The sequence below is a fragment of the Pipra filicauda genome, unplaced genomic scaffold, assembly GCF_003945595.2.
Source record: "Pipra filicauda isolate LSUMZ 115617 unplaced genomic scaffold, ASM394559v2 scaffold37_size4185640_pilon, whole genome shotgun sequence".
NCBI lineage: Eukaryota > Metazoa > Chordata > Aves > Passeriformes > Pipridae > Pipra > Pipra filicauda.
In genome coordinates this window covers 217,764-244,229 of record NW_024104509.1, presented here as the reverse complement: position 1 = coordinate 244,229, position 26,466 = coordinate 217,764, and the positions used below count along the sequence as shown (strand labels likewise).

Here is a 26,466-nt window from a genome sequence, read left to right as displayed (position 1 = left end):
TTTGTATCTCTTGCATCTTTGTACCTTCACTATTGGTTTGTCAAGACTGTAAAGGTATTAATTTAATTCTTTTAAATTTTATTTTAAGCAGTTTAATTCTTACTAACTGGGACTAGCTACCAGTCATTACTGAACCAAAAACTGTTAGTTTTTTGCCACAGGACTGTGTTAGACACCAGCAATTATTGGGTCAGAACCTCTTTGGGGGGGAGTGGTGTGTGTGTAGAGGGGGAAGGGATGGGTCAAACCTCACAGAGGTGGAGTAGTGTTGTATCCCTCATGGCAGGCCCCTGGAACCCACATGGGGAAACTCTGGAGTAGCCGTCAGACACAATAGCCCGGGAAAACTATAGCACACCACACCTCCTGGAGCTCGTAACCCAGCTCAGATTGGCAGGGACAGTGAGAACACTGCCCCTCACCCTGGCCTGGAACCCCAGAGTGGCTGGTGGGTCTGGAGGGGTTGGCCATAGACACCAGAGCAGATAAAACCAAAGGCATATATTTGCCTCGTGTCATGGCCCTGCCATTGGGACATGCGAGAGCTGGTCTTCCACAGGGTTCCAGTGGTAGCTGTCTCTTCCTCTTTCCCCTTGTCTCTTCTTGCTTCCTCTGCTTCTCTTCCTTTTTCCTTTCTTGCTGTTTTGGGTGGCTTGGAGCTGGAAGGATTGGATTCCATGTGGAGGGATTGGATTCTGACTAACATGTTGCGGAATAGTATTTGCTGGGTCAGTATTGTGGTGGAACATTTTTGTCTAGCTTGTGTGGTACACTTTTGAACTTTTTGCCAAGTTCCCTTATTTTCTCCCCTAAATTAATAAAGATAGCTCTTGGGAACAAGTCCATGGGTTATTCTCTTAATGCTATCTTGAGGTATTAAAGAACCTTATATATATATGTATATATATATATATACACACACAAAAGTAAAACTCCCGGCTAAGCGCATGAGCCTGCAGCTCCGGGGCTGGAGTGTTAAGGACTGGAGGAGTCTTCAGCATATAATACTGTAAACTAATTCCTGGTGAAGAAGTTGCATAAAACTGTGAAGCTATGTCGGGAGAGGTTTAGGTTAGACACTAAGAAAAGGTTCTTCTCCCAGAGGGTGGTTGGGCACTGGAACAGGCTCCCCAGGGAAGTGGTCACAGCACCAAGCCTGACACAGTTCAAGAAGTGTTTGGACAACGCTCTCAGGCACATGGTGTGATTCTTGGAGATGGTCCTGTGCAGGGCTAAGAGTTGGACTTCAATGATCTTTGCAGATCCCTTCAAACTCAGGATATTCTATGATTCTATAATGATGACCGTTTGTTACCTATAAGAATTAGGTATTTTTTCCTTGTCTCTGGCACAAGTGTGTGGAATCAAAATAACCAAGGCCTCAAGCATTCCACATCTAATTTCACTTTAAAATACATTGTTACTAAAGTGTATCTTTAAGCAATTACATTTTTTAACTTTCATTTTAGGGATGTCTGATAAGTTTAGATTTCACTTACTCTCCGATTCTATTATTTTTTTCATAAAAAGCCTAAAATATTTTCTTCTTTTCCATCTTTGTTGTGATCTCATTATAGTAGCCAAGTATCTCTTAATATTATGTTGCATAGGTTCTAGGGAGTAAGCTTTTTAACTGATGTACTTTTAGTACCTCTATGTTCCTTTGTTCTTTTAATGTGTTTGTCAAATATATGGTTCAATTGCTCAGTATTATACATTGAATTTGAGCAGTTTGTCTCTGGGTTTTAGATGGTATTCACTTCTCCACATTCTCTTCTACACTGCATGTGACATCTTTTATAAAAATGGAGAAGTGATTTTCAGTGCTACACAAAAGGTATGTCACTTCTAAAACTTCTAATTGCATTTTAAGGACTAGCAAGAATGGCCATACAGCTCTTATGTCCTCAGTTCATTAAGAAGCCATGATCAGAGAAATAAATATTCCTTTTACTCTTTCACAAAAAGAGTTTACTTACAGTGTATCAGGTGCCCATCTCTTTCAGACTTTCTTTCTTAATTTTTATTACCTAGGGAGACAAAGGAGAAATTCCATTTTCATTGTGCTGTTCTAGCTTTCTACCTTATAGTTTTTGCTTCCTATATATTCTACATATAATTGTATTACCATTATGTCTTTTGCCTTGAAATTTCACTTCTTACAATTCCCAGAGATAGCTAGTTTACTTCACATAATATGTGCAGTTACCTTTCTCCAGGCCTCACTGGTGCTGCTGCTGTTGATGGGATCATTGTTGATTCATGTCTATTAGTCTCACAGCCTCTTTCTGCAAACCTCTTCCACTTTTTCCTTAATTTTGCAAGTTAATGTTTTGCATTTGGGTTTTTTTTTGGTGTTGTTTTTTGTTTGTTTGTTTGGTTGGTTTGTTTGGTTTTTTTGTTTTGTATGTGTGTGTGTGTCTGGTTTTTGTCCCTCACAAAACTTTTGACTTTCTGTGTTGAAAATTTTATGTAATTACTTGCAGCAATTGTGATAGTGATAGTCCATGCATAAGCATCTCTTCCATTGTGAAATATAATCTGTCAGATTTTTTATCTAGTGTAAGATATTTTGCATTATGTGCTTAAAATATTTTCCATCCTGTAAACAAGTTTATCAGTTGACTGATTACAATTTCAAAGGTTAATAAAATTATTAATTGGAGCTTTTTTCCTTCTGTTGTCTAAACATAACGTGTATACTTTTAAAAACAGTATCATTTGACAAAACAAAACTCACAATGCCATAGGCAAATTTTGGTCAAACATTTAGTAATCACAGCTTTGGAAAAAAACCAACCCTGAAATTATACTGAAAAATCAGTCATAAAAGCTAAAACAGTATGAAGTGTCTCCACACTGCCTTCATGTGGAGAAAAGTCTAACTTTGTACCCCTTTAAGTCCACGTTATAAGTCCGTCTTCAGTATGAAGCACTGCCTCTGCCTTTGTTGAAACTGAAGGAATTTCAATTTTCTTCTATAGTGGTAAGGGATTACAAGAATTAGAAATAATATAAGTCCACAGAAGCTAGAATAGCTTCTTAATAATAATAATAATAATAATACTCATCTTTCTATAAATGTAGTTTATTTCATGAATATAGGAAAGGCGGAACAAGCATTGTGAAATTTGCTGGTTTTCTTCAAGCCTTATTGATTATATAAATTCTCAGTTATCATAACTTTGTACTTATTTTTAAAAACATCTTCATGTTCTTTTCAGGATGTATAATTTGTATTTCTTTCATGTAACTGTTTTTGTTCCAAAGAATGTTTATTTTTCTGATCATTATTAAAGCTCAGTGTGTCTTCTCATCTCCTTGCATTCATCTGCCCTTCTGCCAACTCACATTCCATTAATGTAGGTCAGTGAATCAATGTTGATGGACAAATGAAGAGAGCACAGTGTTCAGCAACTTGTTCAATAATTTTTCTGTACATGAGGCCAATCTATATACTTTATGTGTATTAGTTCACTTGTTAATGACATAGTGACCTGTATTTTATTAGTGTGCTTTCAGTCGCTCATGACTTGGACTAAGGCTTTGTTTGTTTCTTTCCTTTAAAATACAGGTAATGGAATGGTTTAATTTTGCATTTAATACTTAACTTTCCTACCACATAAAGTTCACATGAAGTTCAAATTTCTTTTCTTTGCCTGACATGAGTTAGTCCCTCGCTGCTTGGACCTTCTTAATCTTATTACTGTTCTTCTACCCTGTTCTAAATCCTCCGTACCTGCCCGGAATACTTAATTGACCTAATTCCCACATTGACTTTCTAGTATTTTTTCCTACATAGCAGATCCATTCTGATCGGAAATTTTTCATTCATCAAAGTCCTTTCACCTTCTTTTTTTTTTTTTTTTTGAGAATGCCCGTGAACTTGTTCAGATTGTGTTTGCTGCTGATTTCTTATTTTTTGAGTGTGTTTTAAAATGCATTTTCTTTGTCTTTTGATTATTTTTTCTTCTCTAAGTAACTGCAGTTAAAATGGTGAATGTAGGTAATGCTAGCAGATACTGTAATTTTTTCTTAATAATTGTATGTTGTTAAATAGCAATATATATACTGTGAATATTCTAGAATGGTTTTTGCTCTGCAATAACACCTCTCTCCCTGCAGTTTTATTTCTGACTAGGCAACTGCCAACAGCATGATCGATGCCCATAATGCAGATAAACATGAACCCTGGCTCACAGACATTAGAAAATCAAATCAGTATAACCAGTGCGGTAATGTGTTGCGTGTACACTTTCTACCTTCTTTGTAGTTCACTGTACTTGAGCTCAGTACAGAGGGTAGGGAAAAGATATAGATGATTGTGGATGGAAGGAGAAAAAAATAGTTAAAAGAATTTAGGAGAAAGTGTGATGTAAATTATTATAGGGAAGATAATGAAGGTGCAATAAGTGCAAGAAAGTACGAAATACCCTACCCTATGTGTATTTTATCAATATGTAACTGGAAAGTTATATATAGTTGTGACATATAGGTGTCAGACAAAAATTTGCTACTTAAGGTGAGGTTCATAGAATGGATTGGGTTGGGAGAGACCTTAAAGATCACCTAATTTCAGCCCTCTGTAAGCCCCCTTTTAAGTTCTGAAAGGCTATGGTAGGATTTCCCCAGAGCCTTCTCTTCTCCACGCTGAGTAGCCCCAATGTATCCATAGCACGGATGTGTGATCATCTTGGCCACCCTCCTCTAGAATTGTTCCAACAGGTCCACACCCTTCCTATGTTGGGGGCCCCAGAGCTGGGCAATGCTCCAGGTGGAGTCTCACCAGAGCAGAGCAGAAGTTAACAGAGTTGACTTCTTAAGTTGAGCAGTTAACAGAGTATTGTAGAGGTTCCTTGTAACTGTTTAGTTGTCCCTTAAGATGGAACCCCTGTTATCAGCAGATCTTGCAAATAACTATTATATTCTTATCACTTAGTCATCCGTCCCTAAGATTTCCAGGCTACCACTCAAAGACAACTTACTCTGAGTAATCAATCAGTGTCTCATGAAGTTTGTAGTGAAGCATTCAGAATCAACGTGATTAGTGTTTTTTTTGGTTGTTTGATTGGTGTGGTTTTTTTTTTTTTTTTTTTTTAATCTTACCAGAAATCACTGTCTACTAGACTCAAAAAGCAGACAGCATTTACCAAAGAATAAATCCAAAATTGACTGTTAGAGTAATCATAAAAAATAGTTCTTCTTAATGTAGTAATCTATTGCCATAAGAAAGTGGGTTCCTCTTCAGATAGGCTTTTCACACAAAATAAATTGAACATCAATAACTTTAATTTTTCTCACTGGACCTTGTTTAATTTGGATGAACAGGAAATTTTGCATAATGACTGACTGGTTTTCATCACACTTGCAGACTGAGTTAAGTGGAGTTTGGTTATTGCAAGCATTACTCTATGATTCAACTTGGCTTTGGCATATGCAGATATGACATATAAGTTGTCCTCCCATACCACTCCATGCTATAGGAAAATGTTCCCCCTCGTAAAGAGACAGCAATGTCCTTTTCTAGTCTGTAGTCCGAAGAGCTTTTTGAGAATTGTTGAGTTTCTCCAAATACCAGCTACCTCAAAAATCTGAGGATTGCAGAAAAGTGTCTAGACCTTTTGCAGAAGGGGTGCTTCCTTTGAAGCAATGACATAGATAAGGACTCTACCTCTTTTCTTCCACTATCCCAAATGAAGTAATAACATTTATTAGTGTAGAAGGTTTTTGCTGTCAATGATTTCTCCCATCTGGAATGCCAGTATTGACAGAAGAGTTGTGTGTTTAGCAACATTATTGCTTATAAATATCATCAGAAAGGGTTGAAGTAAGAGCAGGACTGAAATCCCTGACTGGGAACACTGAATCCTTCAGCAACTGTTAGTAGGATGAAAACTTTCTCTGGGAAGGCATTATGGGCTCTTCTGTATAAGAGTAAACTCTCTAAGGATGCCAGTCCTTTTCTTCTCCTTTTCCTGCCTCCCCATTCCCAGCAGCATCTTCAAAAGATTTATTGGCAGAGTTGAATTTAGGTACCTTAAGTCCTACTTCCCAGTTGCTTGCATGTAAACAGAAACCCCCTTTACAGGGCCTAAGAAATGCCTTTGAAGGAAGAGTTGCTTGTACCAGCAGTAAATAGGATATGAATCTTTTCAGTAATAAGTGTGTTGTAAGTGGAATGATTTTGAATTCAGTTCACAAAGGGATTCTGGGCAGAGATGGCCTTTGAGATGTGTCTCTGGGAGTGGAGACACCACAGTACATTTGTCCATCTGCAGGTAACTCTTCCCATGTATCGCTGGTGGAAGGCTTAAACAAAAATGACATATATGTTTCATGTATGAAATGTAAAGACTGTATGGCAGGAGAGAGAACAAAATGGAAAAAGAGCAGGATGAGGATTAATGGGTAAACTAATTAGGAGAATTATATGTGTAACAACATTTTGGAGATACATCATGTTAATTTTCCGAGGTAAATGTTAGATGCTGATTGAAATATAAATGTGACCCAATGAAAAATAGTCGGGTTTTTGTGTGCGGTTCCCCTCCCTTTTCCCCTCCAACACAAACGCCTCCTTCTTTGTGATTGTCTCTGATAGACAATATGATTTGTCTTAAGATAAGAACACTGGTGGGAATTGTCCTAAGGTAAGAACAGCAGGTGGGAATTGCAGGAGGAACTGTCTGGATGCTTACATAATTGATGTATTCCAGAGATGGGGGAGCTCTGATGACTGTGATTGACTTTGGTGTCCTGCTGGAGAGTGGGCAAACTAGTCTCCCAGACTTGCAGACAGCTCCCCACACCTCCCAGCAGGGATGCCTACCAGGTACATCAAGCCCCAAAAGCAGGGAACACTCACTTTTTGATGTGTGATTATAAAAACATGAAGATCCAGTCACACATGGAGGTGTAGTTGTGCATTCTGTGAGGCCAAAGATGGTAAACCTGTATGTTTCTAAGTGAGCCTGCTGATATTATAACCCTTTATTGTCAATACTGCATTGACAATATTTAGATAGTGTATTAGCAATAAACATAATCATAGTCATCCACATAATCCACATAGTCATCCACATAATCCACAAAGTCATATTTCTTGCACCTGACCGAGAGTTTTCTCTCTGCTACTCTACTAAGCTGGCATAGTTGACAGGATGCTCTAATCAGGCACATTGAGGTTTGGCTAGGACCTTTAGAAGGAAATTTGTGTATTCAAACATAGAAGACTAGAAATTGACAGTATGTTGTCTCTCATGGAACTTTTACAGTAAATTATTCTGTTGGGTTTTATTCTAAACATTTAGAGTTACTTCCAAATACTGATTTGCTGCAATCCTTGGGGGCATAAAATAGGCCTTGATGAATTATATTTGGAAATGTTTCCATATTTAAATTACTTATAAACTGTTTTTTTCATAGTAAGACATTCATCTCTTAAATTTTCATAGTAAGTGTTGTATTGGAATGACTTTGTCTTTGCAAGAGATAGTAAAGCATTAATCTGAGACAGTATCTAGTTAAAAATGTGTACGTGTACATGTATCTGTCTAGAAGTATGTAGGATGATATAATCTGCTATTCAAGGATTTTTCTGGAAAAATTCTTTGCTAATCTGGCTAGTTCATTAGAAAATATTTGTCAATATGTCACAGGGTAGTGACATATTGAAGTATGATTATGTGTTCTATGCAAAAATTTCTGGGTTTTTTTGTTTTGTTTATTTGCTTGTTTGTTTATTTGTTTTTTCCGAGTGAATAGATTTAGGTCCCTTTATAAGAATCCTTGATTAAGAAACTTTGATTTTTTTGTTTTCAGTTTCTGTGTGTACAGTGTAGTTTAGAATTTTGTTGAATATGTGGTTAGTGGAATTTAATCATAACTTGTGTATGTTTAGTCCTCAAAAGTATCCTTTTTCACTTTATTTTTTAGTGATTCAGTTCCTGCATTGTTTGGGTTTTAAAGACCGCAGTACTTAATTCTTTCTGATCTTATCTTATCTGAAGATAAGAATTTAAATATTCTCACAGGCAACGATATTCTAAGATGAAATTTGATCAGGTTTTGACTTGGTATCTGTTTTAGCTGTTGGAAGGCTGCTCTGATGGGCTGTACTTCAAATACCAGTTTAACTTTATTTATGGACCATTCTGTAGTCTTTAGTTCCTGTACAAATATTGATCTTTACCTAAAAATCTGAGTAATATAATTCCTTTTATAAATAAATATGTCAGCTAGCCTTCAGCTCTCTGATGTGCCTGATCTTCTCTCTTGCAGAATTCAATTCAATATCAAATCCAAGTTATCTGAATAGCAATGTAAAATGCTGCCAGAATGTTACTCTGTTGTACTGTATAATTTCCTCTTCTCTTCATCTTTCAATTTTATGTTTGATAAACCTGAAAGTCCCAGTGTACCGAAGCGCGAGCCAGCAGGGAAGACGGCTAGCCTGGCTGAATGGGGAGATTTTAAAGGAAACTAGGGGAAAAAAGAGAGCTTACCTACTATGGAAAAAAGGGCTGATTACTCATGAAGAGTTTAGGAATATAGTTAGGTCATGTAGAAAGAAAATTAGAAAGACAAAGGCACAATTTGAACTCAATCTAGCCACTTCTGTTAGGGATAACAAGAAGTGCTTCAACAAATACATCAATAGCAAAAGGAGGGGAAGGAAAACCTCCATTCTTTGTTGGACATAGGGGGGGAAATAGTCACCAAAGATGAGGAAAAGGCTGAGGTACTTAACACCTTCTTTGCCTCAGTTTTCAACAGTAAGACATGTTGTCCTCAGGACAGCTGGCTTCCGGAGCTTGTAGACAGAGACAGGAAGCTGAGTAGCCCCCCTGTAATCCAGGAGGAAACAGTTGGTGACCTACTGAACCACTTGGATCCTCACAAGTCTCACAATGGGACCAGATGGGATCCATCCTAGTGTGATGAGGGAGCTGGTGGAAGAGCTCACCAAGCCACTCTCATCATTTACCAACAGTCCTGGCTCACTGGGGAGGTCACAGATGATTGGAAGTTGGCAAATCGTCAAGCTGATCCACAAAAGGGGCTGCAAGGAGGACCTGGGAAACTACAGGTCAGGCCTGTCAGCCTGACCTCAGTGCCTGGCAAGGTTATGGAGCAGATCATCCTAAGTGCAATCACACAACAGCTACAGGATGGACAACGGATCAGACCCAGCCAGCGCGGGTTTAGGAAGGGCAGGTCCTGTCTGATCAATCTGATCTCCTTTTATGATCAGGTGACCCACCTGGTGGATGAGGGGAAGGTTGTGGATGTAGTCTGTCTGGACTTCGGCAAAGCCTTTGACACTGTCTCCCACAGCATAGTCCGGAAAAAACTGGCAACCCACGGCTTGGACAGGGGCACTCTGTGCTGGGTTAGGAACTGGGTAGAGGGCCGGGCCCAGAGAGTGGTGGTGAACGGGGCTGCATCCAGTTGGTGACCGGGCACTAGTGGTGTCCCCCAGGGATCAATGTAGTGTACCATTAGCAAATTTGCAGATGACACCAAGTTGGGGGCTGTGTTGGTCTGCTGGAAGGCAGGAGGGCTCTGCAGAGGGACCTGGACAAGCTGGAGAGATGGTGTGATTCCGACGGGATGAGGTTCAACAAGGCCAAGTGCCGGGTCCTGCACTTTGGCCACAACAACCCCCTGCAGCGCTACAGGCTGGGGACTGAGTGGCTGGAGAGCAGCCAGACAGAGAGGGACCTGGGAGTTTGGATTGACAGGAAGGTGAACATGAACCAGCAGTGTGCCCAGGTGGCCAAGAAGGCCAAGGGCATCCTGGCCTGGATCAGGAACAGTGTGGCCAGCAGGACCAGGGAAGTGATTCTTCCCCTGTACTCAGCCCTGGGGAGGCCACACCTGGAGTACTGTGTCCAGTTCTGGGCCCCTCAGTTCAGGAAGGATATTGAGGTGCTGGAGCAGGTCCAGAGAAGAGCAACAACGTTGGTGAAGGGACTCGAGCACAAGTCCTATGAGGAGAGGCTGAAGGAGCTGGGGTTGTTTAGCCTGGAGAAGAGGAAGCTCAGGGGAGACCTCATCACACGCTACAACTCCCTGAAAAGAGGTTGTAACCAGGTGGGGGTTGGTCTCTTCTCCTGGGGAACCAGCAGTAGGACAAGAGGACACAGTCTTAAACTGTGCCAGGGGAAGTTTAGGTTGGATATTAGGAATAATTTTTTTATGGAGAAGAGTAATCAGACATTGGAATGGGCTGCCCAGGGATTCACCGTCCCTGGAGGTTTTTAAGATGAGTCTGGATGTGGCACTTAGTGCCATGGTCTAGTAACCACAGTGGTGTTGGATCAAGGGTTGGACTTGATGCTCTCAGAGGTCTTTTCCAACCTGGTTGATTCTATTTATCTGTATTATTGCTTAAATGTATTTTTCATTAGTTAGTATTGGTGAAATAATCAGTGCAATTGTTTCTGCTTACAGTTTCAGTTTTAGTGAATAAACTACTTGTTTAACTTGTGCAAACATGTTGAAGGTATTGAATTTTAAGGCAAAAACACTGTCTGGAAAGGGAACACTGACAAAGTCATTCAAAAGGGAAAAGAAGAATAATTTATAAAAGGAACTGTAGCTAATGATGCCATCCACTTGCTTTAAAGTTCTTCTACCTCACCTTTAATGAATTAGATTTGTCAACAGCATATATTTTATGCACTACTTCTAATGAAGTGGCATACCAGCACTGCAGTGTACTTTGAGGATTATTCCATCAAAGCTTTTTGCTGTCGTAAAGTAGACCTTTTTAAATAATAGATACTAAAAACTACATTTAAATAGCATTAAGGTTGTGACACAAACACCAAATGACAAACTTCAGGCAATTCAAAGTTAGAGCTGACAACTTGTCATTACCTTGCACTGTCATTTCTTAAAAAATAAGCACAATTGCATGATTTAAGGATTGAATGTCAGACTAACTTTAAATTTCTTGCCTTTTGTGGGCTGGAGTTACAACCTTTCTGTCATTTTTTATACAGGTTTTTTTTGTATTGTGTTTTCAGAAAAATAATAAAAGCAGTGGAAACAATACGGGCTTTATTGGCTTTGTTTTTAAACACAGATGAGAGAGTATTGGTTAAAGAGCGGGGGCTATCTTGTTACCAAACTTACATGCATAAGTATGTACATGTTCTCTTAAACTTCCTTTGCTTTTTTCTTTGCTGATACTTCTATGGAACTTATGAGTTACAGGAACCTTAGTCCTGGGTTACTTTAGCTAAACCCCCAGAAAGTACTAAGAGTTCCCAATTCTTTTCCGTGTAAATAACCACTTTCTTTTTAGTGGCCAGTACTGAATAAACCAAGAGGATGTAGAGTATGTAGAAAGACTTGTTAAAGGAATTTTAATTACTTAAAATAATGTGAAATAAAAGCAGGTGAACAGTTTCTGTTATTTTTTACATATGATTTCTCATTTTGTTGCTGTTAAACGTAATGGAACTTTCTGTTCAGGTAAGTTAGCATGTGCGTGTAAACACAATCCTCTCAATCCCTCTGTAGAGATGATTTCTCAAGGTCTGTAAGTATAGTGAAGGCAATCCATTATTTTCATCATGGTTTTGTCAGCTTCATCTGGCATAGACTGGCACTGCTGCCAAGTGGTCAGGCATGCACCAGTCACTCACTTCAGTCACCTGCCCCATGCCACCATCAGTGCTTATTCAGCTGCCTCGTAAATAGAGATAAATAGTCTTGCACTGGCCAAGTGGCTGCTACAGAATGTTGGTAGGATCCTGTGGAAAAAAGGTCAGAAAATGTGGCCTCTCTTTCAAGTAGTCTGAATCTCTTTTCTTAGTACAGTCAATCAGTTTCTCTTAATTTCTTTTTATTGTGTTGCCATGAATGCATAATAGCACAAAAACCTAACTTTAATAAAAATTTGTGATAATTTAAAAAAGAATTGGTTTAGCAAGCTGTATCATCCACTGGTACAGATAAAGAAGCAGATTGTTTGAAATAAGAATAGTAGTCTCCATAATGTTTTTAATTCTTAAGATGCCATTTGACTGGGAACATGTAAGTTATGTCAGGTAATGCAGATATAGGGAGTAATGAGGAATACAGTTCTCTTTGTTCTTTTCCTGTAATAAACTTATCTCTGGTGCACACTGCAATGGAGAAAGAAAGTGGAAAAATCATTCCAGTCTGCCTTGCTACTAAAAATCAAAGGATTCGTTCAATGCCATTACATGATACCCACTTGCAAAGCTATTGACTTTTGATTCACTTATTTGGAACAAACTTAAAGTTTCTGAATAATTTTTAGCTCCAAAGATTAGCATAAGAGTGTTGTGATATTACTGCTTACCTAGAAAAAATATGTTGTTTCAATAGATGCTTCACCCCTTTTGTATCCCTGAACACTTTCTTCCTTATTCAGAATATGTGCCTTTAACTACTTTTCTCATTGGATATTTTGTTTGTGTTTGTAACATCCTCAAAACTGTTTCACAGAGGTGTACAAGTGAAAGGAATCTTGGCTCAGGAATCTTGTTGGCTGGGTCACAAAAAACACAATTTATCTTACAGATTAATAGAATAGAGTTGAAACTCTAAGGTTCACTGTTGGGCTCTTATATAAAAATAATTTGCTTCTGAAGGATATTCATGCTTCTGAAGGATATTTTGCTAGAGTTATTACTATACTCGGTTTTAGGCAGTTAAACCAAAAATATATAGATTAAAACTTAAAAATTTGATTGTAATATAAATTTCCAACTTGAATATTACGTGGCTTATTAATTTTTTATTTTTTAAGAACAGTTGTAAAATTCTTTAAAATTAATATAAGGGAAAAGAAATTTGCTAAAATATTAATATGACCCTAGGAAAAAAATTTTACTCCTTTAGTTTGTGATGTTCCCCTCTCTTTCTAGAAACTTGAAATGTAGTCTTCCTTCAAAACAACCAAAAATTGATCTTTAGTTTTCAACCAGGTTTTGTTCTGAAGTAATAGGCAAGTAGTGCACATTGTTTACACTGTAGTGTCACTTTGTGGCTGGTTGCACAACTCATTTAAGTCTTGTAATTATGTAAGAAATAATACAGTGCATGGTGTTCACTTATAAGATATTTATGAACACTTGCTCTCTTAATCGTGAAACCAAAGGCTAAGCGCTTTCTGCACCAGAGAATTTAATATAAATTTTACAGCAGTCGTTTAAGGTAGGCAGGAGGAACCCCTTTCTGCATCACAAATCAGCTGATTGTCTTTCCTTCTTGCACAGTAATTTATGACCTGGTCTTGTTCCAAAGAATGATTTCTTTTCCCCTGTGTGAATGCATTAAGTAATGATTCATTCTCTCACCTTTTTACACTCTTACCTTTATCATGTTTTGAAATAGTATTCTTGATACAGCATCTTCCCAGAAGAGATAGCTGAATGTATTAAAGATGAGTATTCTTGCATAGTACCCACATGGCATTTCTATGGCATATATAGATCAATAGTGTAGAGGTAAACGAACTTAGCCATGAATACAGGATGTTTCTTTTGTGAGCTGACAGCTCAGGACTCTTAGTTGCCCTATGATAAAGCTGGAGTGTGAAAGTATAGTTTAAGATGTCTTTGAGAAGAAGGAAATTCCTTTCACAGTAACTATTCCTTTATTTTCCTTTCTTTCTTCTTCAACAGCAATGGAAAGATATTGTGGATAAGTATTCTTTAAAATTGCTTCTTGGTTATGCTTTTTTTTTTTTTTTACTTTTGTAGCATTGTAGTTGAGATGACTTGCACATCCTGCCAAGAAATAAAGATATAAAATCTTAAAAGTTATCAGGTAAGACAAAATGGGTAAAAATATAGAGAAGGTGCTCTGGGAATATAAAGGCTACCTCTGAGAAACTAGATAAAAAAATCATTTATATATGAATTGTGAATTAGTAAGAAGGTCCTGTCTTAAGATTTATTTTTTTTATCTTCCATGATAGTTACAGAATTCCAAGCCAGTTAGACACAAGATTTAGTTTTGCACAGTTATTTTGGTTACCATTAACTAGATGTGGTGCAGACCTACTTTCATATCAATCAGTATATTTGTACTTTAATATACTGTTCTACAGATGCCTTTCCTATCTCCTATTTCTGTTCTGTTTGGTAGTGCTTAAACCTGAAATGATATATAACCTGTGCTTTTTTAATGCATAAAGCTAGCTTGTAGCAGTTATGAGTTCTGCTCTGAATACAAACTGTTAGTTAGTTAGAAGTCAAGACATAGTCAAGACTAAGCACTGCACCTAAAGAGGCTTAAATCAATGTCCTTTTGATTAAAACTGACAATACCATTGGTCTGTGTGTTACTTATATTTTTTTTTCTCCTTAAGTGATATTTGATCAGATACTTTTTTTTAGAATAAAAGAACATACAGATCTGATCTGATGCAGACCTGTGGTAGAATCAATATTCTGCTGAGTATCAAGATTGTTCTTTGACTAGCCATACTAAAGGAGAAGAGTACGGTAAGCTCTTAAAACTCTTACTCTTCACTAGGAAGGAAAACAGAAATAAAAGGCAAGCAGGAGGATGTCTGGCCATGAAGATGAGTGAGTGATCATGAAGAGCCAGTTGTCAGCCCAAACTGTTAAAAGAGCACTAAAAGGCTGCTTTATTAGTAGCAAGTATAATTCTCTTGCTGTGGAACTCTAAACACCATCTATGCATATACCTCTGCATTTTGTTGTGATTTTATAGATTCATCAAAGGTTGTTTTGGTATATGCTGACTAGTTACCAAAGAATCTTTTGAACTGGCTTTGGTTAGTCTTGAATTAGCCCCATGCATGAGACAGTAATTTGAGGTATTTAAACAAATGTTTCCCATGAGGCTTCTGATGGGAAGCAATTGTGATCTTTTAAAAGCAATTTTTTTTTTTACTTGAAACTGCTGGCTTCTTTAAACATGACAGTTGTTGGTGAGCTAATCCTGTGAGTCAATCTACACTAAACAAGAAGCTTATCTCAAACCCTTGGCAGCTTCAGTGAAAATTCGAAAGGATGCTTTACAGTAGAGATTGTCAAGAGTGGAACTAATATTTGTCCAGTTGGACAGCTTGCTTTTGTAGTCACTAAATGAAAGTTGAGATTCTGTCTCTTCCTTGAAAGCATCTGTGTCAAGAAAATAATTTGGACTGTTTGTGGTTTGACAGGGATTATTAAAATCAGATGAAGTGAAGGGAAGGAAGTGTAAGAAAGCAAAATTGACAGTGACACTCTCTACTACTTGCAGCTTGGATCATGATGACTATGTTGATATGATAGGTTCTAAATGTTAGGTTCACTGTGGGGATGTGTTAAGCAGCAAATACAGTAAAGTGCAGTTATAGATGATTTTTCTGACTTAAAGCCATCTGGCATTTATTTTCATTGGGAAATTTGGGAGGAGAAGTGTAGAAGAAAATGAAATATTAGAGGGGGCAAACAGAAGGAAAAAGGGAGTGGTTCAGAAAGAATTTAATTTTCTCCTTTGTGATTTATCTCTCTTTTTATTTTTATTTTTTTTTTTTTTTAGTTCATACAGCTTGCTAGTGTACTTCAGAGAGAATAAGACTGAGGATTAAGAACTGATGGAACAGGTCATAAAATTTCTTTTTGCATTGACTTGAATTTGGTAGGAATTTTTTAGCATTAATAGTTTTGCTTAAAGTGAGCTGAAGTCTTAGATTGCTGTTTCACATCAATTTTTCATGACTTGCATCTTGCATGCTATTTTTAAATAGTGATCTCTGCCACTTCAAGATAAATAATTTAAAATCTCAAATTATTGCAATATTCATATAGCTGAATTTTTAATTGCTGGAGATACATTAACTGCCAACTGTATGCATCTTTTGGTGTCTAATGAATATACAATGTATTATTTAATTTTAGTCCTTTGTTTAATCTCTTAGTTGTATAGGTAAACTTTCAATTCTGAATAGGCAAGTTAGTGCAGAAGTAAGACATCTGATTAGTGAAGTTTGAAAATGCTCTCATTTCTGTGTGGTTTCCTTTTCTGTTTTCCAATATGGAAACTTTGCAAAAAATTGTATTTTGGGACAGTTTTTAGTGTAGAGTAGATTTTTAGTGTAGTGTAGATTTTATAGGAAATTAGGGAACTCAAAGGAAAAGAGGTGACACATGAAAGCCTTTGCTGTTATTTAGCATAACCATAACTTCATATCTTTCAAACAATGTCATGCAACATTTGAACAGTTAAGCCATGCCAGCATCTCATCTTCACCTATATTCACATTAGAGAGAAGCATATTAGCATCCATAGTGATTCATCTAGCAGAACAAAAGGATTATGGGGAGCAGAATGACTGAGAGAAAAGAGGTTACGTAGAGTTGCAGACTTGCAAAATAAAGGCTGTCATGAGAAGAGATGGTGGTATTGAAAACACAGTGGGGACAGTGGTAAAGGAGGGGCTCTGGTAGCAGAGCACACAGAACTTGAGATGTGACAGGAGGGTGCTGGACTGTGATATGGGCTGGATGGGGAAATGGGAAACACAGACAACTATGCTAAAATAAGAGAGGATTGAAAATGTTTGTAAGGGACAATCTTAGAGAGAAGTACATATCCGTCTACATACCTTCACATTTACTTCTGTATCTATGTCACTGCATGTTAACCTACCTGCTTGATCTAGGAAACCCAGCAGGTGTAATCTTTTTGGACTTCAGCAAAGCTTTTCATACTGTCTCTCACAGTATCCTTCTGGGCAAAATGTCCGGTATACAACTGGATAACTGTGTTATGCAATGGGTGAGCAACTGGCTCACAGATTGGTCACAGAGAGTTACAGTGACATCAGGCTGGCAAACGGTTGCTAGTGGGGTTCCACAGGGCTCCCTTAGGCCCTGTCCTCTTCAACATCTTAATTAATGACTTGAACGCAAAATTCAAAGGAATACTAAGGAAATTTGCCGATGACACTAAACTGGGAGGAGCTGTCAGCTCTCTTGTGGACAGAGAGGACCTGCAGAGAGACCTTGACAAATTAGAGAGATGGGCAATCACCAACCATATGCACCTGGGATGGGGAAACCTTGGATATGCGTACGTACTGGGAAGTGAGAGGCTGGAGAGCAGCTCCATGGAAAGGGACCTGGGGGCCCTGGCAAGTTGAATATGAGTCAGCAGTGCCCTGGCAGCCAGAAGGGCCAACCGTGTCCTGGGGGGCATCAGGCACAGCATCACCAGCCAGTCGAGGGAGGTGATTGTCCCGCACTGCTCTGCACTGGTGCAGCCTCACCTTGAATATTGTGGCAGTTTTGGGCACCACGATAAAAGAAAGACATAAAGCTATTAGAGAGTGTCCAGAGGAGGGCTACAAAGATGGTAGAGGGTCAGGAGGGGAAGCCGTCTGAGGAACAGCTGAGGTCACTTGGTCTGTTCAGCCTGGAAGAGACTGAGGGGAGACCTCATGGTATTCTACAACTTCTTCACAAGGGGAAATGAAGGGACAGGCACTGGTCTCTTCTCTCTGGAGACCAGAGAAAGGACTCAAGGAAATGGCATGAAGTGGAGGTTTAGTTGTTTAGTTTAGATATCAGGAAAAAGCTAGAAGGTGGTTTAGCACTGGAACAAACTCTCTGGGGAAGTGGTCACAGCAGCAAGCCTGACGGAGTTCCAAAAGTGTTTGGGCAATGCCCTCAGGCACATGGTGTGATTCTTGCAGTGTCCTGTGCAGGACAGGAGTTGGACTCGATGGTCCTGATGCGTCCCCTCAGAATATTTATGATTCTATGATTCAGTGGTGGTATTCTTTAGATGCTTTGTGTTCACAAGTACTTTGAAGTGCATAAATAAACAATTATCCCAAATTATAGTATTCTTGAGTAGAAGAGCATTTAAAATTCAGCTTACAGTTGGTATTAACTTACTCTAGGCTAATTAGGGTTATGGGAGAGCTGCCTTTCCTGAATATGCAGATTTTACCATGTTACTCAGCCAAATGCCTGTAATTTTGAAAATATCCCTATTCTTTTGGAATCCATCTCTTGTTTCCTGGTGTCTAGTATACATCAAAGGGGAGATTAGTTGAATCAAGCTATATTTTCTACTGTCTATTGTCTGTGGAATGAGTCTTAAGGGCAAGGAGAGGGAAATAATAAACTCAAAAACTACCATTTCAGTATTTGCAGTGTTTTCAAGTATAAAAAGTAAGATAATTGTTTAGAGGTTCAGAACACACCAGATCAGAGGAGATGCTCCTGGCAACAGTGAATATGAATTATTTTGTAAACTTCCAGAGTTAATGTCAGATTCCTCATTGCTTGTCCATGTTAGCATGTAATAGTTGTACTGTTTTATTTGTAATATCAACAATGGAAATGCATGTCACAATTCATACAATGTAGTATTTTTACTGCAAGTGTAATACACATTTACATTTTGGTATAAGGTAGTCTGTGAAGATGTAATTTAATATTTCAGTTCCTACTGAGATGTGTAATTCAGCTTACATTCCTTTCCTTGTGTAATTAATTTTTAGAGCAGAGCTTTCAGTTGTGGCGAAGGTGTGTTTTTATGATTTTTTCTTTAAAGAATTTAATGTACACCAGTATTTGTAATTAGCAGAAGTTCTCTTCCCAGTTCTTCCTCCCTGCAAAGATTAATTCATACAAATGTAAGGGAAAGGGCTTGGAATCTTTTACGGAGAAATGGAGATGAGGATACCAAAGGCTTTTGGTGGGCCTCTACAGAGGCCACGGTCAGCAGAATCTACTCTACACAGTGATTAAACACTTGTTGATTTCTAAGGGTTGCTCTCCCCTTTACATTTCTGCCAGTGTTTTGTGTAAAGGGATGATTTGTTTTGGTAGTATGTAGTGGCTTTTGTTCCTAGAACCACTAGAGTTAGAAACTAGTGCTATATTTTGGTAAAATATTAGTCTCCTGCCTTTTTCTAATACTAGCTGTTAATAGCTTGTTGGAATAGTAAAATAATGTAAGCAGAAGAAAAATTGTAAAGTGAGGACATTATACTAAATAAGCATTTTCAGTAGTTTTAAAACTTCTTGGTAGGATGTCAAAGTGAAGTAAATTTCCACATTTCAGAACTCAAGTAAGTGAAATGAAGTTGAATAAAAAGTACATGAAAAACAAAAGCATTTTGTATTTTTCTCTATTAAATGTTACTCTCCCATCATAATTATTTTTATACCATAGAGGATCATCTTCTTATTTATCTAGCAGAGACTCCTGTATCTGTTACAAGGGTTTTGAGAAAATACTGAGATCTCTTAGTAGTTTTGAACTGAGAATTTTTTAACACTGAGAAGCTCTTGAAATTAATACTTGAAGAAAGGGATTCTGTTACTAAATTATGTTCGTCTTCAGTAGCACAAATAACATCCAGATTCACTAGTTATATCTTTTTAACAAGTTAAATGAGAGAGAATTAGAGTTATTTTCTGGCACCTATTCTGGTATCTGTTATAATGATGCAAGCCTGATTACTTACTTGCATATTAAGAAGGGGTCTGAAGTTGCAGCCTGGAACTATGGATGATTGAAGTTATATCTGAGAAATAAATGACAAAAAATTTAGTCAAGATCAAGAGTAGAATTCGTGAGAAAAGACAATGAATATGTCGTATTGAGAAATACGGTTACTTCAAATGAGGATGTTCCCATCAGTCAAGGTGAGGTGCAGCAGTTCATGTGACAGTTCACGTAAGCAGGGCATGTAAGAAGGCACAGTCATCCTCCCAGCTCCTGAGGCAAGCTCCCCTAGTGGTTTTTGCTTACCTAGCTAGAGCAGGCCCAAAAATGGATTCCACGTAGTTGAAAGCTGTTGCTAGAAGGAGAGTGGTGACCTCAGAAGCATGCAGCTGTCCAGGTCTCCAGCTGCAGGGAGTGTTTGAGCCTGGTTTGTTTGTCTGTGACCAGGTGGATGGTCTGCTCAGCCTAGTGGCAGAGCTTGAAGAGGAAGTGGAGAGGCTGAGGAGTATCGGGGAGCGTGAGAGAGAAATATGCTGGTGGAGTCACATGCTTCCATCCCTGAGAGAAATGCTGCAGGTGGAAGCTTGGCAAGAGTCAGAGGAAACCTGATGCTCTCTCCATCAGGCAGAAGGAGGAGAATGGAAGCAGGTCCCTAATGAGGTCAGCAGAATAATCTTCTCCCAGCCTCACTTGCCTTTCCAAGTTGCACTTACGGGATAGGTATGAGGCTCTGAAACTTGAGAGTTGGGCAAATGATAGTGAAGGTGAAGGTCTAGAAGGTCTACCCTGGGGGTTGCCCAGAGCAAGTCAGTCAACCAGATGCATTACAATTACACCTTTTAAGAAGGAAAGAAGGATAGTTGTTGTAGGTGACTCCCTTTTGAGAGGAACTGAGGGCCTATATGCTGACTGGACCCATCCCACAGGGAATTTTGCAGCCTCCCTGGGGTTTGGGTAAGAAATATTACTGGAAGACTCCCAGGACTTATTCAGCCCTCTGGTTATTACCCACTTTGGGTTGTCCAGGTCAGCAGGAAGAGATCGAGAAGTCCTAGGACAATTAAAAGGTCTTTAGGACACTGGTGACTGGTTGAAGAGACAGGAGCTCAGGTGGTGTTTTCCTCAATCCTTTTGGTAGCAGGGAAGAATGTTGAAAGGAACAGGAGGACCCACCTGAATCAACACATGGCTTAAAGACTAGTGCCATCAGGGGAATTTTGGCTTTTTTGGTCATGGAGCAGTTTATACAGCACCCAGCTCACTAGAGACAGGTGGTGTTGACCTGTCTAGAAGGGGGAAAAGGATTCTAGCCCATGAGTTGACAAGGTTGATTGAGAGGGCTTTAAACTAGGTTTGAAGGGGGAAGGGGATAAGACTGGGCTCACTAGACATGAGCCTGGAGGCAGTCTGCCAGCATTGGGGATGAAATCAATAGCCCAGCTGAAGTGCGTCTATACCAATGCACACAATAAGGGTAACAAACAGAAGGTGCTGGAAGCCACTGTGCAGCAGGAAAGCTATGCCATAGTGACCATCACAGAAACATGGTGAAATGACTGCATAACTGGAGTGCAGTGGATGGTCAGGAGCTCTTCAGAAGGGTCAGGTGAGGAAGGAGAGGCAGTGAGGGGGCTCTCTACATTACAGAAGTGTTTTGACCATATAGAGCTCAAGGATAGTGATGATAAGATTGAGTGCCTATGGGTAAGATTCAGGGGGAAGGATAACAAGGCTTTCTGGTGGGACTGTTACAGATCACCCAATCAGGTTGAACAGGCATATTAAGTATTCTATAAGCAGCTGGCTGATGTTTCATGACTTCCAGACCTTGTTCTTGTGGGAAATTTTAGCCTGCTGGATGTCTACTGGAAACTCAGCACGGAGAGGAGGCAGTCTAGGAGGTTCCTGGAATGTGTGGAAGATAACACAGTGGTAAGAGAGCCTCTTGGGGTAGTGCTCTGCTAGACCTGCTGTTTGTGAAGAGAGATGTGGTGGTCAGAAGCCATCTTGGGCGTAGCAATCACAAAATTATAGTTTTTGACTCTTGATAAAGTAAGGAAGGGGGTCGACAAAGCCTCTATCTTGAACTTCTGGAGGGCAGACTTTGGCCTGTTCAGGACACTGGTTTGGAGAGTCCCTTGGGATACAGCCCTTAATAACAAAGGGATCCAGGAAGGCTGGAAAGACAGTAATCTTAAAGGTGCAGGAGCAGGCCATCCCTGTGTGCTGAAAACCAAGCCACTGGGGAAGAAGATTGGCCTGGCTGAACAAGGAGATTTTGCTGGAACTTGGTGGGGGGGAAGGAGAGTTTATGATATTTGGAAGAAGGGGCAGGCAACTCAGGAAGAGTACAAGGATGTCATTAGGTCATGTAAAGAGGAGAGGGAAAAGCTCAGCTAGAACACAATCTGGCAACTGCTGTGAGAGATAATAAAAAACCTTTTTATAAATACATTAACGACAGAAGGAAGTCCAAGGAAAATCTCCATCCTTTATTGGACAAGGGGAGGAAACATTGTCAGCAAGGATGAGGAAAAGGCTGAGGTACTTAATGCCTTCTTTGCCTCTGTCTTCAGCAGAAAGAACTGTTATCCTTAGGGCAGTGAGTCTGTTGAAGTGGTAGATAAGGATGTGGAGCAGAATAGGCCTGCTGCAGTTCAGGAGACAGTAGTTGGTGACAGGGGGTGCCACTTAGAGAAAACAAGTCTATGGGGCCAGATGGGATTCACCTAAGGGAGCTGGCAGAAGAGCTTGCCAAGCCACTCTCTGTCATTTACCATTAGTCCTGGTTAAGGAGGGAGGCCCCAGACAACTGGAGGTTGGCCAATAAAACACACGTCTACAAGAAGAGTTGGAAGGAGAAACTGGGGAAATAAAGTCCTGTCAGCATGACCTCAGTGCCAGGGTAGGTTATGGAACAGATTATATTGAGTGTTACCATGTGACACATACAGAACAACCAGGGAATCAGGCCCAGCCAGTATGGGTTTTAGAAAAGGCAGGTCCTGCTAGACCAAGCTGATCGCCTTTTATGACCTGCCTGGTAAATGAGGGAAAGGCTGTGGATGTGCCTACCTGGACTTCAGCAAAGCCTTGGACACTGTCTCCTGTGACATTCTGCTGGAGAAGCTGGCAGCCCCCAGCTTGGACAGGTGCACTCTCCACTGGATTGAAAACTGGCTGGATGGCCGGGCCCAGAGAGTGGTAGCAAATATGTTGCATCCAGTTGGCAGCTGGTTGCTAGCAGGATTCCCCAAGGCTCGGTTGTGGGCCCCAATCCTGTTTAATATCTTTATTGATGGTGTGGACAAGAGGATCAAGTCTACCCTCCGTAAATTTGCAGACAGCACTAAATTGGGCAGAGTGTTGATCTGCTGGATATAGGAAGCAGATGCCTCTGTAGAGGCATCTGGACAGGTTAGATCACTGGGCCAAGGTCAGCTGTATGAGATTCAATAAGACAAAGTGCTTGTTCCTGCACTTGGATCCCATCAACCCCATTGCAGTGCTACAGGCTGGGGGAAGAGTGGCTGGAAGGCAGCCCAGCAGAAGAGGACCTGGGTGTGGTGGTTGACAGCCAGGTGAACATGAGCCAGCAGTATGAGTAGGTGACCAAGAAGGCCAATGGCATCTTGGCCTGCATCAAAGATAAGTTACATGTGGAATAGCATTGTCTTCCTTTTGAACAATTATTCCAGTTGTTTTTGATTGAGTATAAAGGTATGTGATTGTCTATGAAAAATCAGTCATACAGCAGCTACTGCAAGGTAGAAATACCATCTGGATGTTTTGAGAGCTAATAAATCCACAGGTTTGCTAAGAACTTACACTCTGTTTTCTTTTAGTCATCTGTTTGAAATAATCTGACAAGAACATGAACAAGAACATGGACATGACACTGATGCTTTTATAAAATAATTTAAACCAAATCAGTGCTGCAAAAATTAATTTCTTTGGATCTATAACTTACCCAGTTTAAGGAAGGGTAAGTGTGTAAGTTTAAGGAAGTGTGTATTTGTAAACTATTAATATTGCCTTCCTAAAAACTATGTAATGGTTCTTTAAAGTTATAATTTATCTAATTTTTCTTTATTCTTACTTCTTTCCTAATGAGTATTGTACCCAGATTATGTCTGATTGAACTTTTGGTATTTGGAAGTCCAGCACAGAAACATCTGGCCTTAGGTCTCATGATCTATAAAACTTGCCATCTTTTATACCGTAGGAATCATAGTCTGTTGTCATACTATCTATACTTTGGCTAACACATAAGCCTAGGCAGTCATGTTTTGTGGTAGTTGGGAATAAAATGCTAGGCAAGAAAACTATTTGAGGATTTGCTTGCCCATTTAGCCTGCTGTATTCAATAGAGTGGCAGCTGGATGTGAGGAACACAGCCAGTGAAAAACATGGTATAATTTAAAAGACTCTATAACCTTAGGGAATGTTAACAACTAGTATAATTGATAATTATGTCAGTGTGGCAGCATTTGGTTATGAAGAGAGAAAGCAACAACATTTTATTTCTAAAATGTTTATTTTTTAAAAAGAAATTAATAAACATGTACAAAATTTTTATTTGCTAAGTTTTTATTACAGTGATTTTTTTTTTATAGAAGTGAACTATTTCTTATGTAATATAGGAGTTGCGAAGAAGAAAATCCCCTATGTGAAGAATTACTCTCAGTGCCTCACTTTTCTGGAAAAAGTGAAAACTCAAGAAAAAAAGTGGTAGAAAACAGAATTTGAATAGTTAAAATAATTTGATATGCAAACTTCTAGATGAAACATACCCAGTATAATCAATGCATTTAATATAATTGAAGATGACAAAAGGTAGCCTTTATGCTATGATTTTTAACTAGGCTTTAAGAATTTTGTTAACTAAAAGGGGAAAGAAAGGAAAATGACAGAAACAAACCAGAAAGCTGTACAGCTGTGTCCTTGTTCTGGCTGGGACAGGATTAATTTTTTACAGTAGCTGGGAGGGGTCTGGCTAAGGCCTAGATGTTATCCTATACCACCTCACCTCAATGCCAGGGGTGGAGCAAAGGGAGTCTTCTGGTCAGGTGTAGTGCGGCGGTGGTTCGCATATTGCAAGTTCTCGTGTGGTGAGCTTTCTCATGTGTGAATTGTTCGCCTTTCTTGTACACCCTTTTATTACTGTTGTTCCTGTTACCGTTCATTTTTCTTATCTCCTTACTGTTTCCAGTAAATTTTTCTTATCTGAACCCATAATCTCTACCTTTTGTACCTCCAATTCTCCTCTCCATCCTGCTTCAGGGGGAGATGGGAGTGATCTTGTGTTTCCTGATTTGGAGAGGTTTCAGTGGAAACACTAGATTGGGAACACCATTCCTAAACCATGACAACATGGTAAAAGCATTCAGTATTATAATTTTACTTATGGGGTGGTTTTTTTTCAAGGAGAGAGAAAAAGAAGCTTAACAGTGCTTTTGAAGGTGAAAAACTGAAGAAACAACATTATATGACTGCATTATGCTTTAGAGTCTAAGGGATGTATTGGGCAATAGGTAATATTGCATGAAACTTTACAAGGTGAGTTATGCCAGCAAAAAAAAATAATTAAACATTTCATTTAAGAAATGAACAATGAAAAAAATAATTATATTTAATGGACATTTACAATTACCAATGAAATGTTTCATATGACCCTATGTAGAATTTAGTAATAATATAACAATAGTATTTGGGGAAAAAACCCAAATCCATTACATTTACAGTACTAAATAAGCTTTTAGGACTGTGACTATAAACGTGGAACAACTTAAGAGACATCTCTGTGGAGGGCTTTTGTATTTAATTTTCTTATAATGGACATCTTTAAAGCTCTTAGCTTTAAATTGAGTAGTAATGAAAGAAAATAGAATGTGTGGCAATGAAGGGACTGATACAGCCTACCTTTTAAAAGCTGTGGTCACAGACCTTTTTTGTATTTCTTTTTAAATATAATAGTTTCATTGGAAGGCTATTTCCTGTTCAAATTCTAACGACTTTGTGTCTGATATACTGAGCTACAAGACCTTAAAGGTCTTGATATTTCTCTTTTTTAAATACCATAGTCGTTAAAGAGTATTGTCTCAGGATGGAGAATTTTTCCAATAAACAAGAAAAGAAAAGGCTTTTAGGGTCTAGTATAGAAGTAGCTAGTATGGATTTGTAAGGTTTTTAGTTGAAAATTATATACTTTTGGTTCTTTACCAGTGTGTTAAAAGATAAGTTCTTTCAGTACAGTTTTTATAAATCTGTGCAGTTTTAGACATTAATGTCAAGCAAGACAGGAGTTCTGTAGCAGCTGCTTTTTCGAGCATAGTTCTGTGAAGGATTTGCCTCTTCTTTCTGAGTGTCTAAAGTGACACAAAGTGAGAAAGCTCAAATATTATGCCTAAATAACATTTCTTATTGCCACAATTAAAAAGGCAGCTCTGCAGAGGATGCACCATACATACCTTATGTTCCTGTTCTTCCGGAAAAAAACCACAATGCCATGCAGTCTTTCTGGGGAAAGTAATTGTTGTTCTCACGCATTTTCCCATACCACTATGCCAATTTGTCTCAATACGTATGATCCTCATCTAAAGCAGTTGAAAATAAATTAGATACTATAGTCTATTTTGAAATTATTCTTTTATATTTTATATATATTTTATATTTTCTTGGCTAAGAAGATTCTAAGAAAACATACAGTAGATATTTTAATTAGGCTTCTAAGAATCTCTTTTCTGTGCTTTAGTGATTACTTTAATCTACTGGTTGGTAATTATTGTTGTTGAAAAGTATTTCTAAAACATCCATCATTCATAAAACGTATTCATTTAACAATTATATTGATTGATGTAGTCTTAATTGGGGACAATGCCAGACTAATTCTGTCCTGTGTTTGTGTATGGCAATGGCAGAAAAGTTGATTAATGAATTTTTTTTTGTAAGGCCTTAAACCATACCTAAAGAAGACATAATTGCACCAGGTTTATCCTTTTC

At 38.7% G+C, this 26,466-nt stretch overlaps 1 protein-coding gene and 1 long non-coding RNA gene across 5 annotated transcripts in view; one reads left to right on the top strand and one right to left on the bottom strand.

Moving 5' to 3' along the window:
- KIAA0825 (KIAA0825 ortholog) overlaps nt 1–26,466 on the top strand; it is a 196,342-nt gene that overhangs the window by 1,706 nt on the left and 168,170 nt on the right. The window contains exons 1-2 of one of the 4 annotated variants that reach the window (XM_027728961.2): nt 14,363–14,492; nt 15,541–15,604. The exons of 2 other annotated variants lie outside the window; for them this stretch is intronic. In XM_027728961.2, coding sequence (XP_027584762.1) covers nt 15,596–15,604 — 9 coding nt within the window. In that variant the 5' untranslated portion in view covers nt 14,363–14,492; nt 15,541–15,595. Of the gene's footprint in view, nt 1–13,768; nt 13,813–14,362; nt 14,493–15,540; nt 15,605–26,466 lie in introns of those variants that run through there. One more of the 4 variants, XM_039384849.1, reaches the window with a different exon arrangement.
- Nucleotides 13,617–16,764, bottom strand: LOC113992056. Its single transcript, XR_003542134.2, has 2 exons — nt 16,651–16,764; nt 13,617–13,772 (listed from the first exon to the last, which is right to left on the bottom strand). It is a non-coding gene; the product is annotated as an uncharacterized LOC113992056 (long non-coding RNA).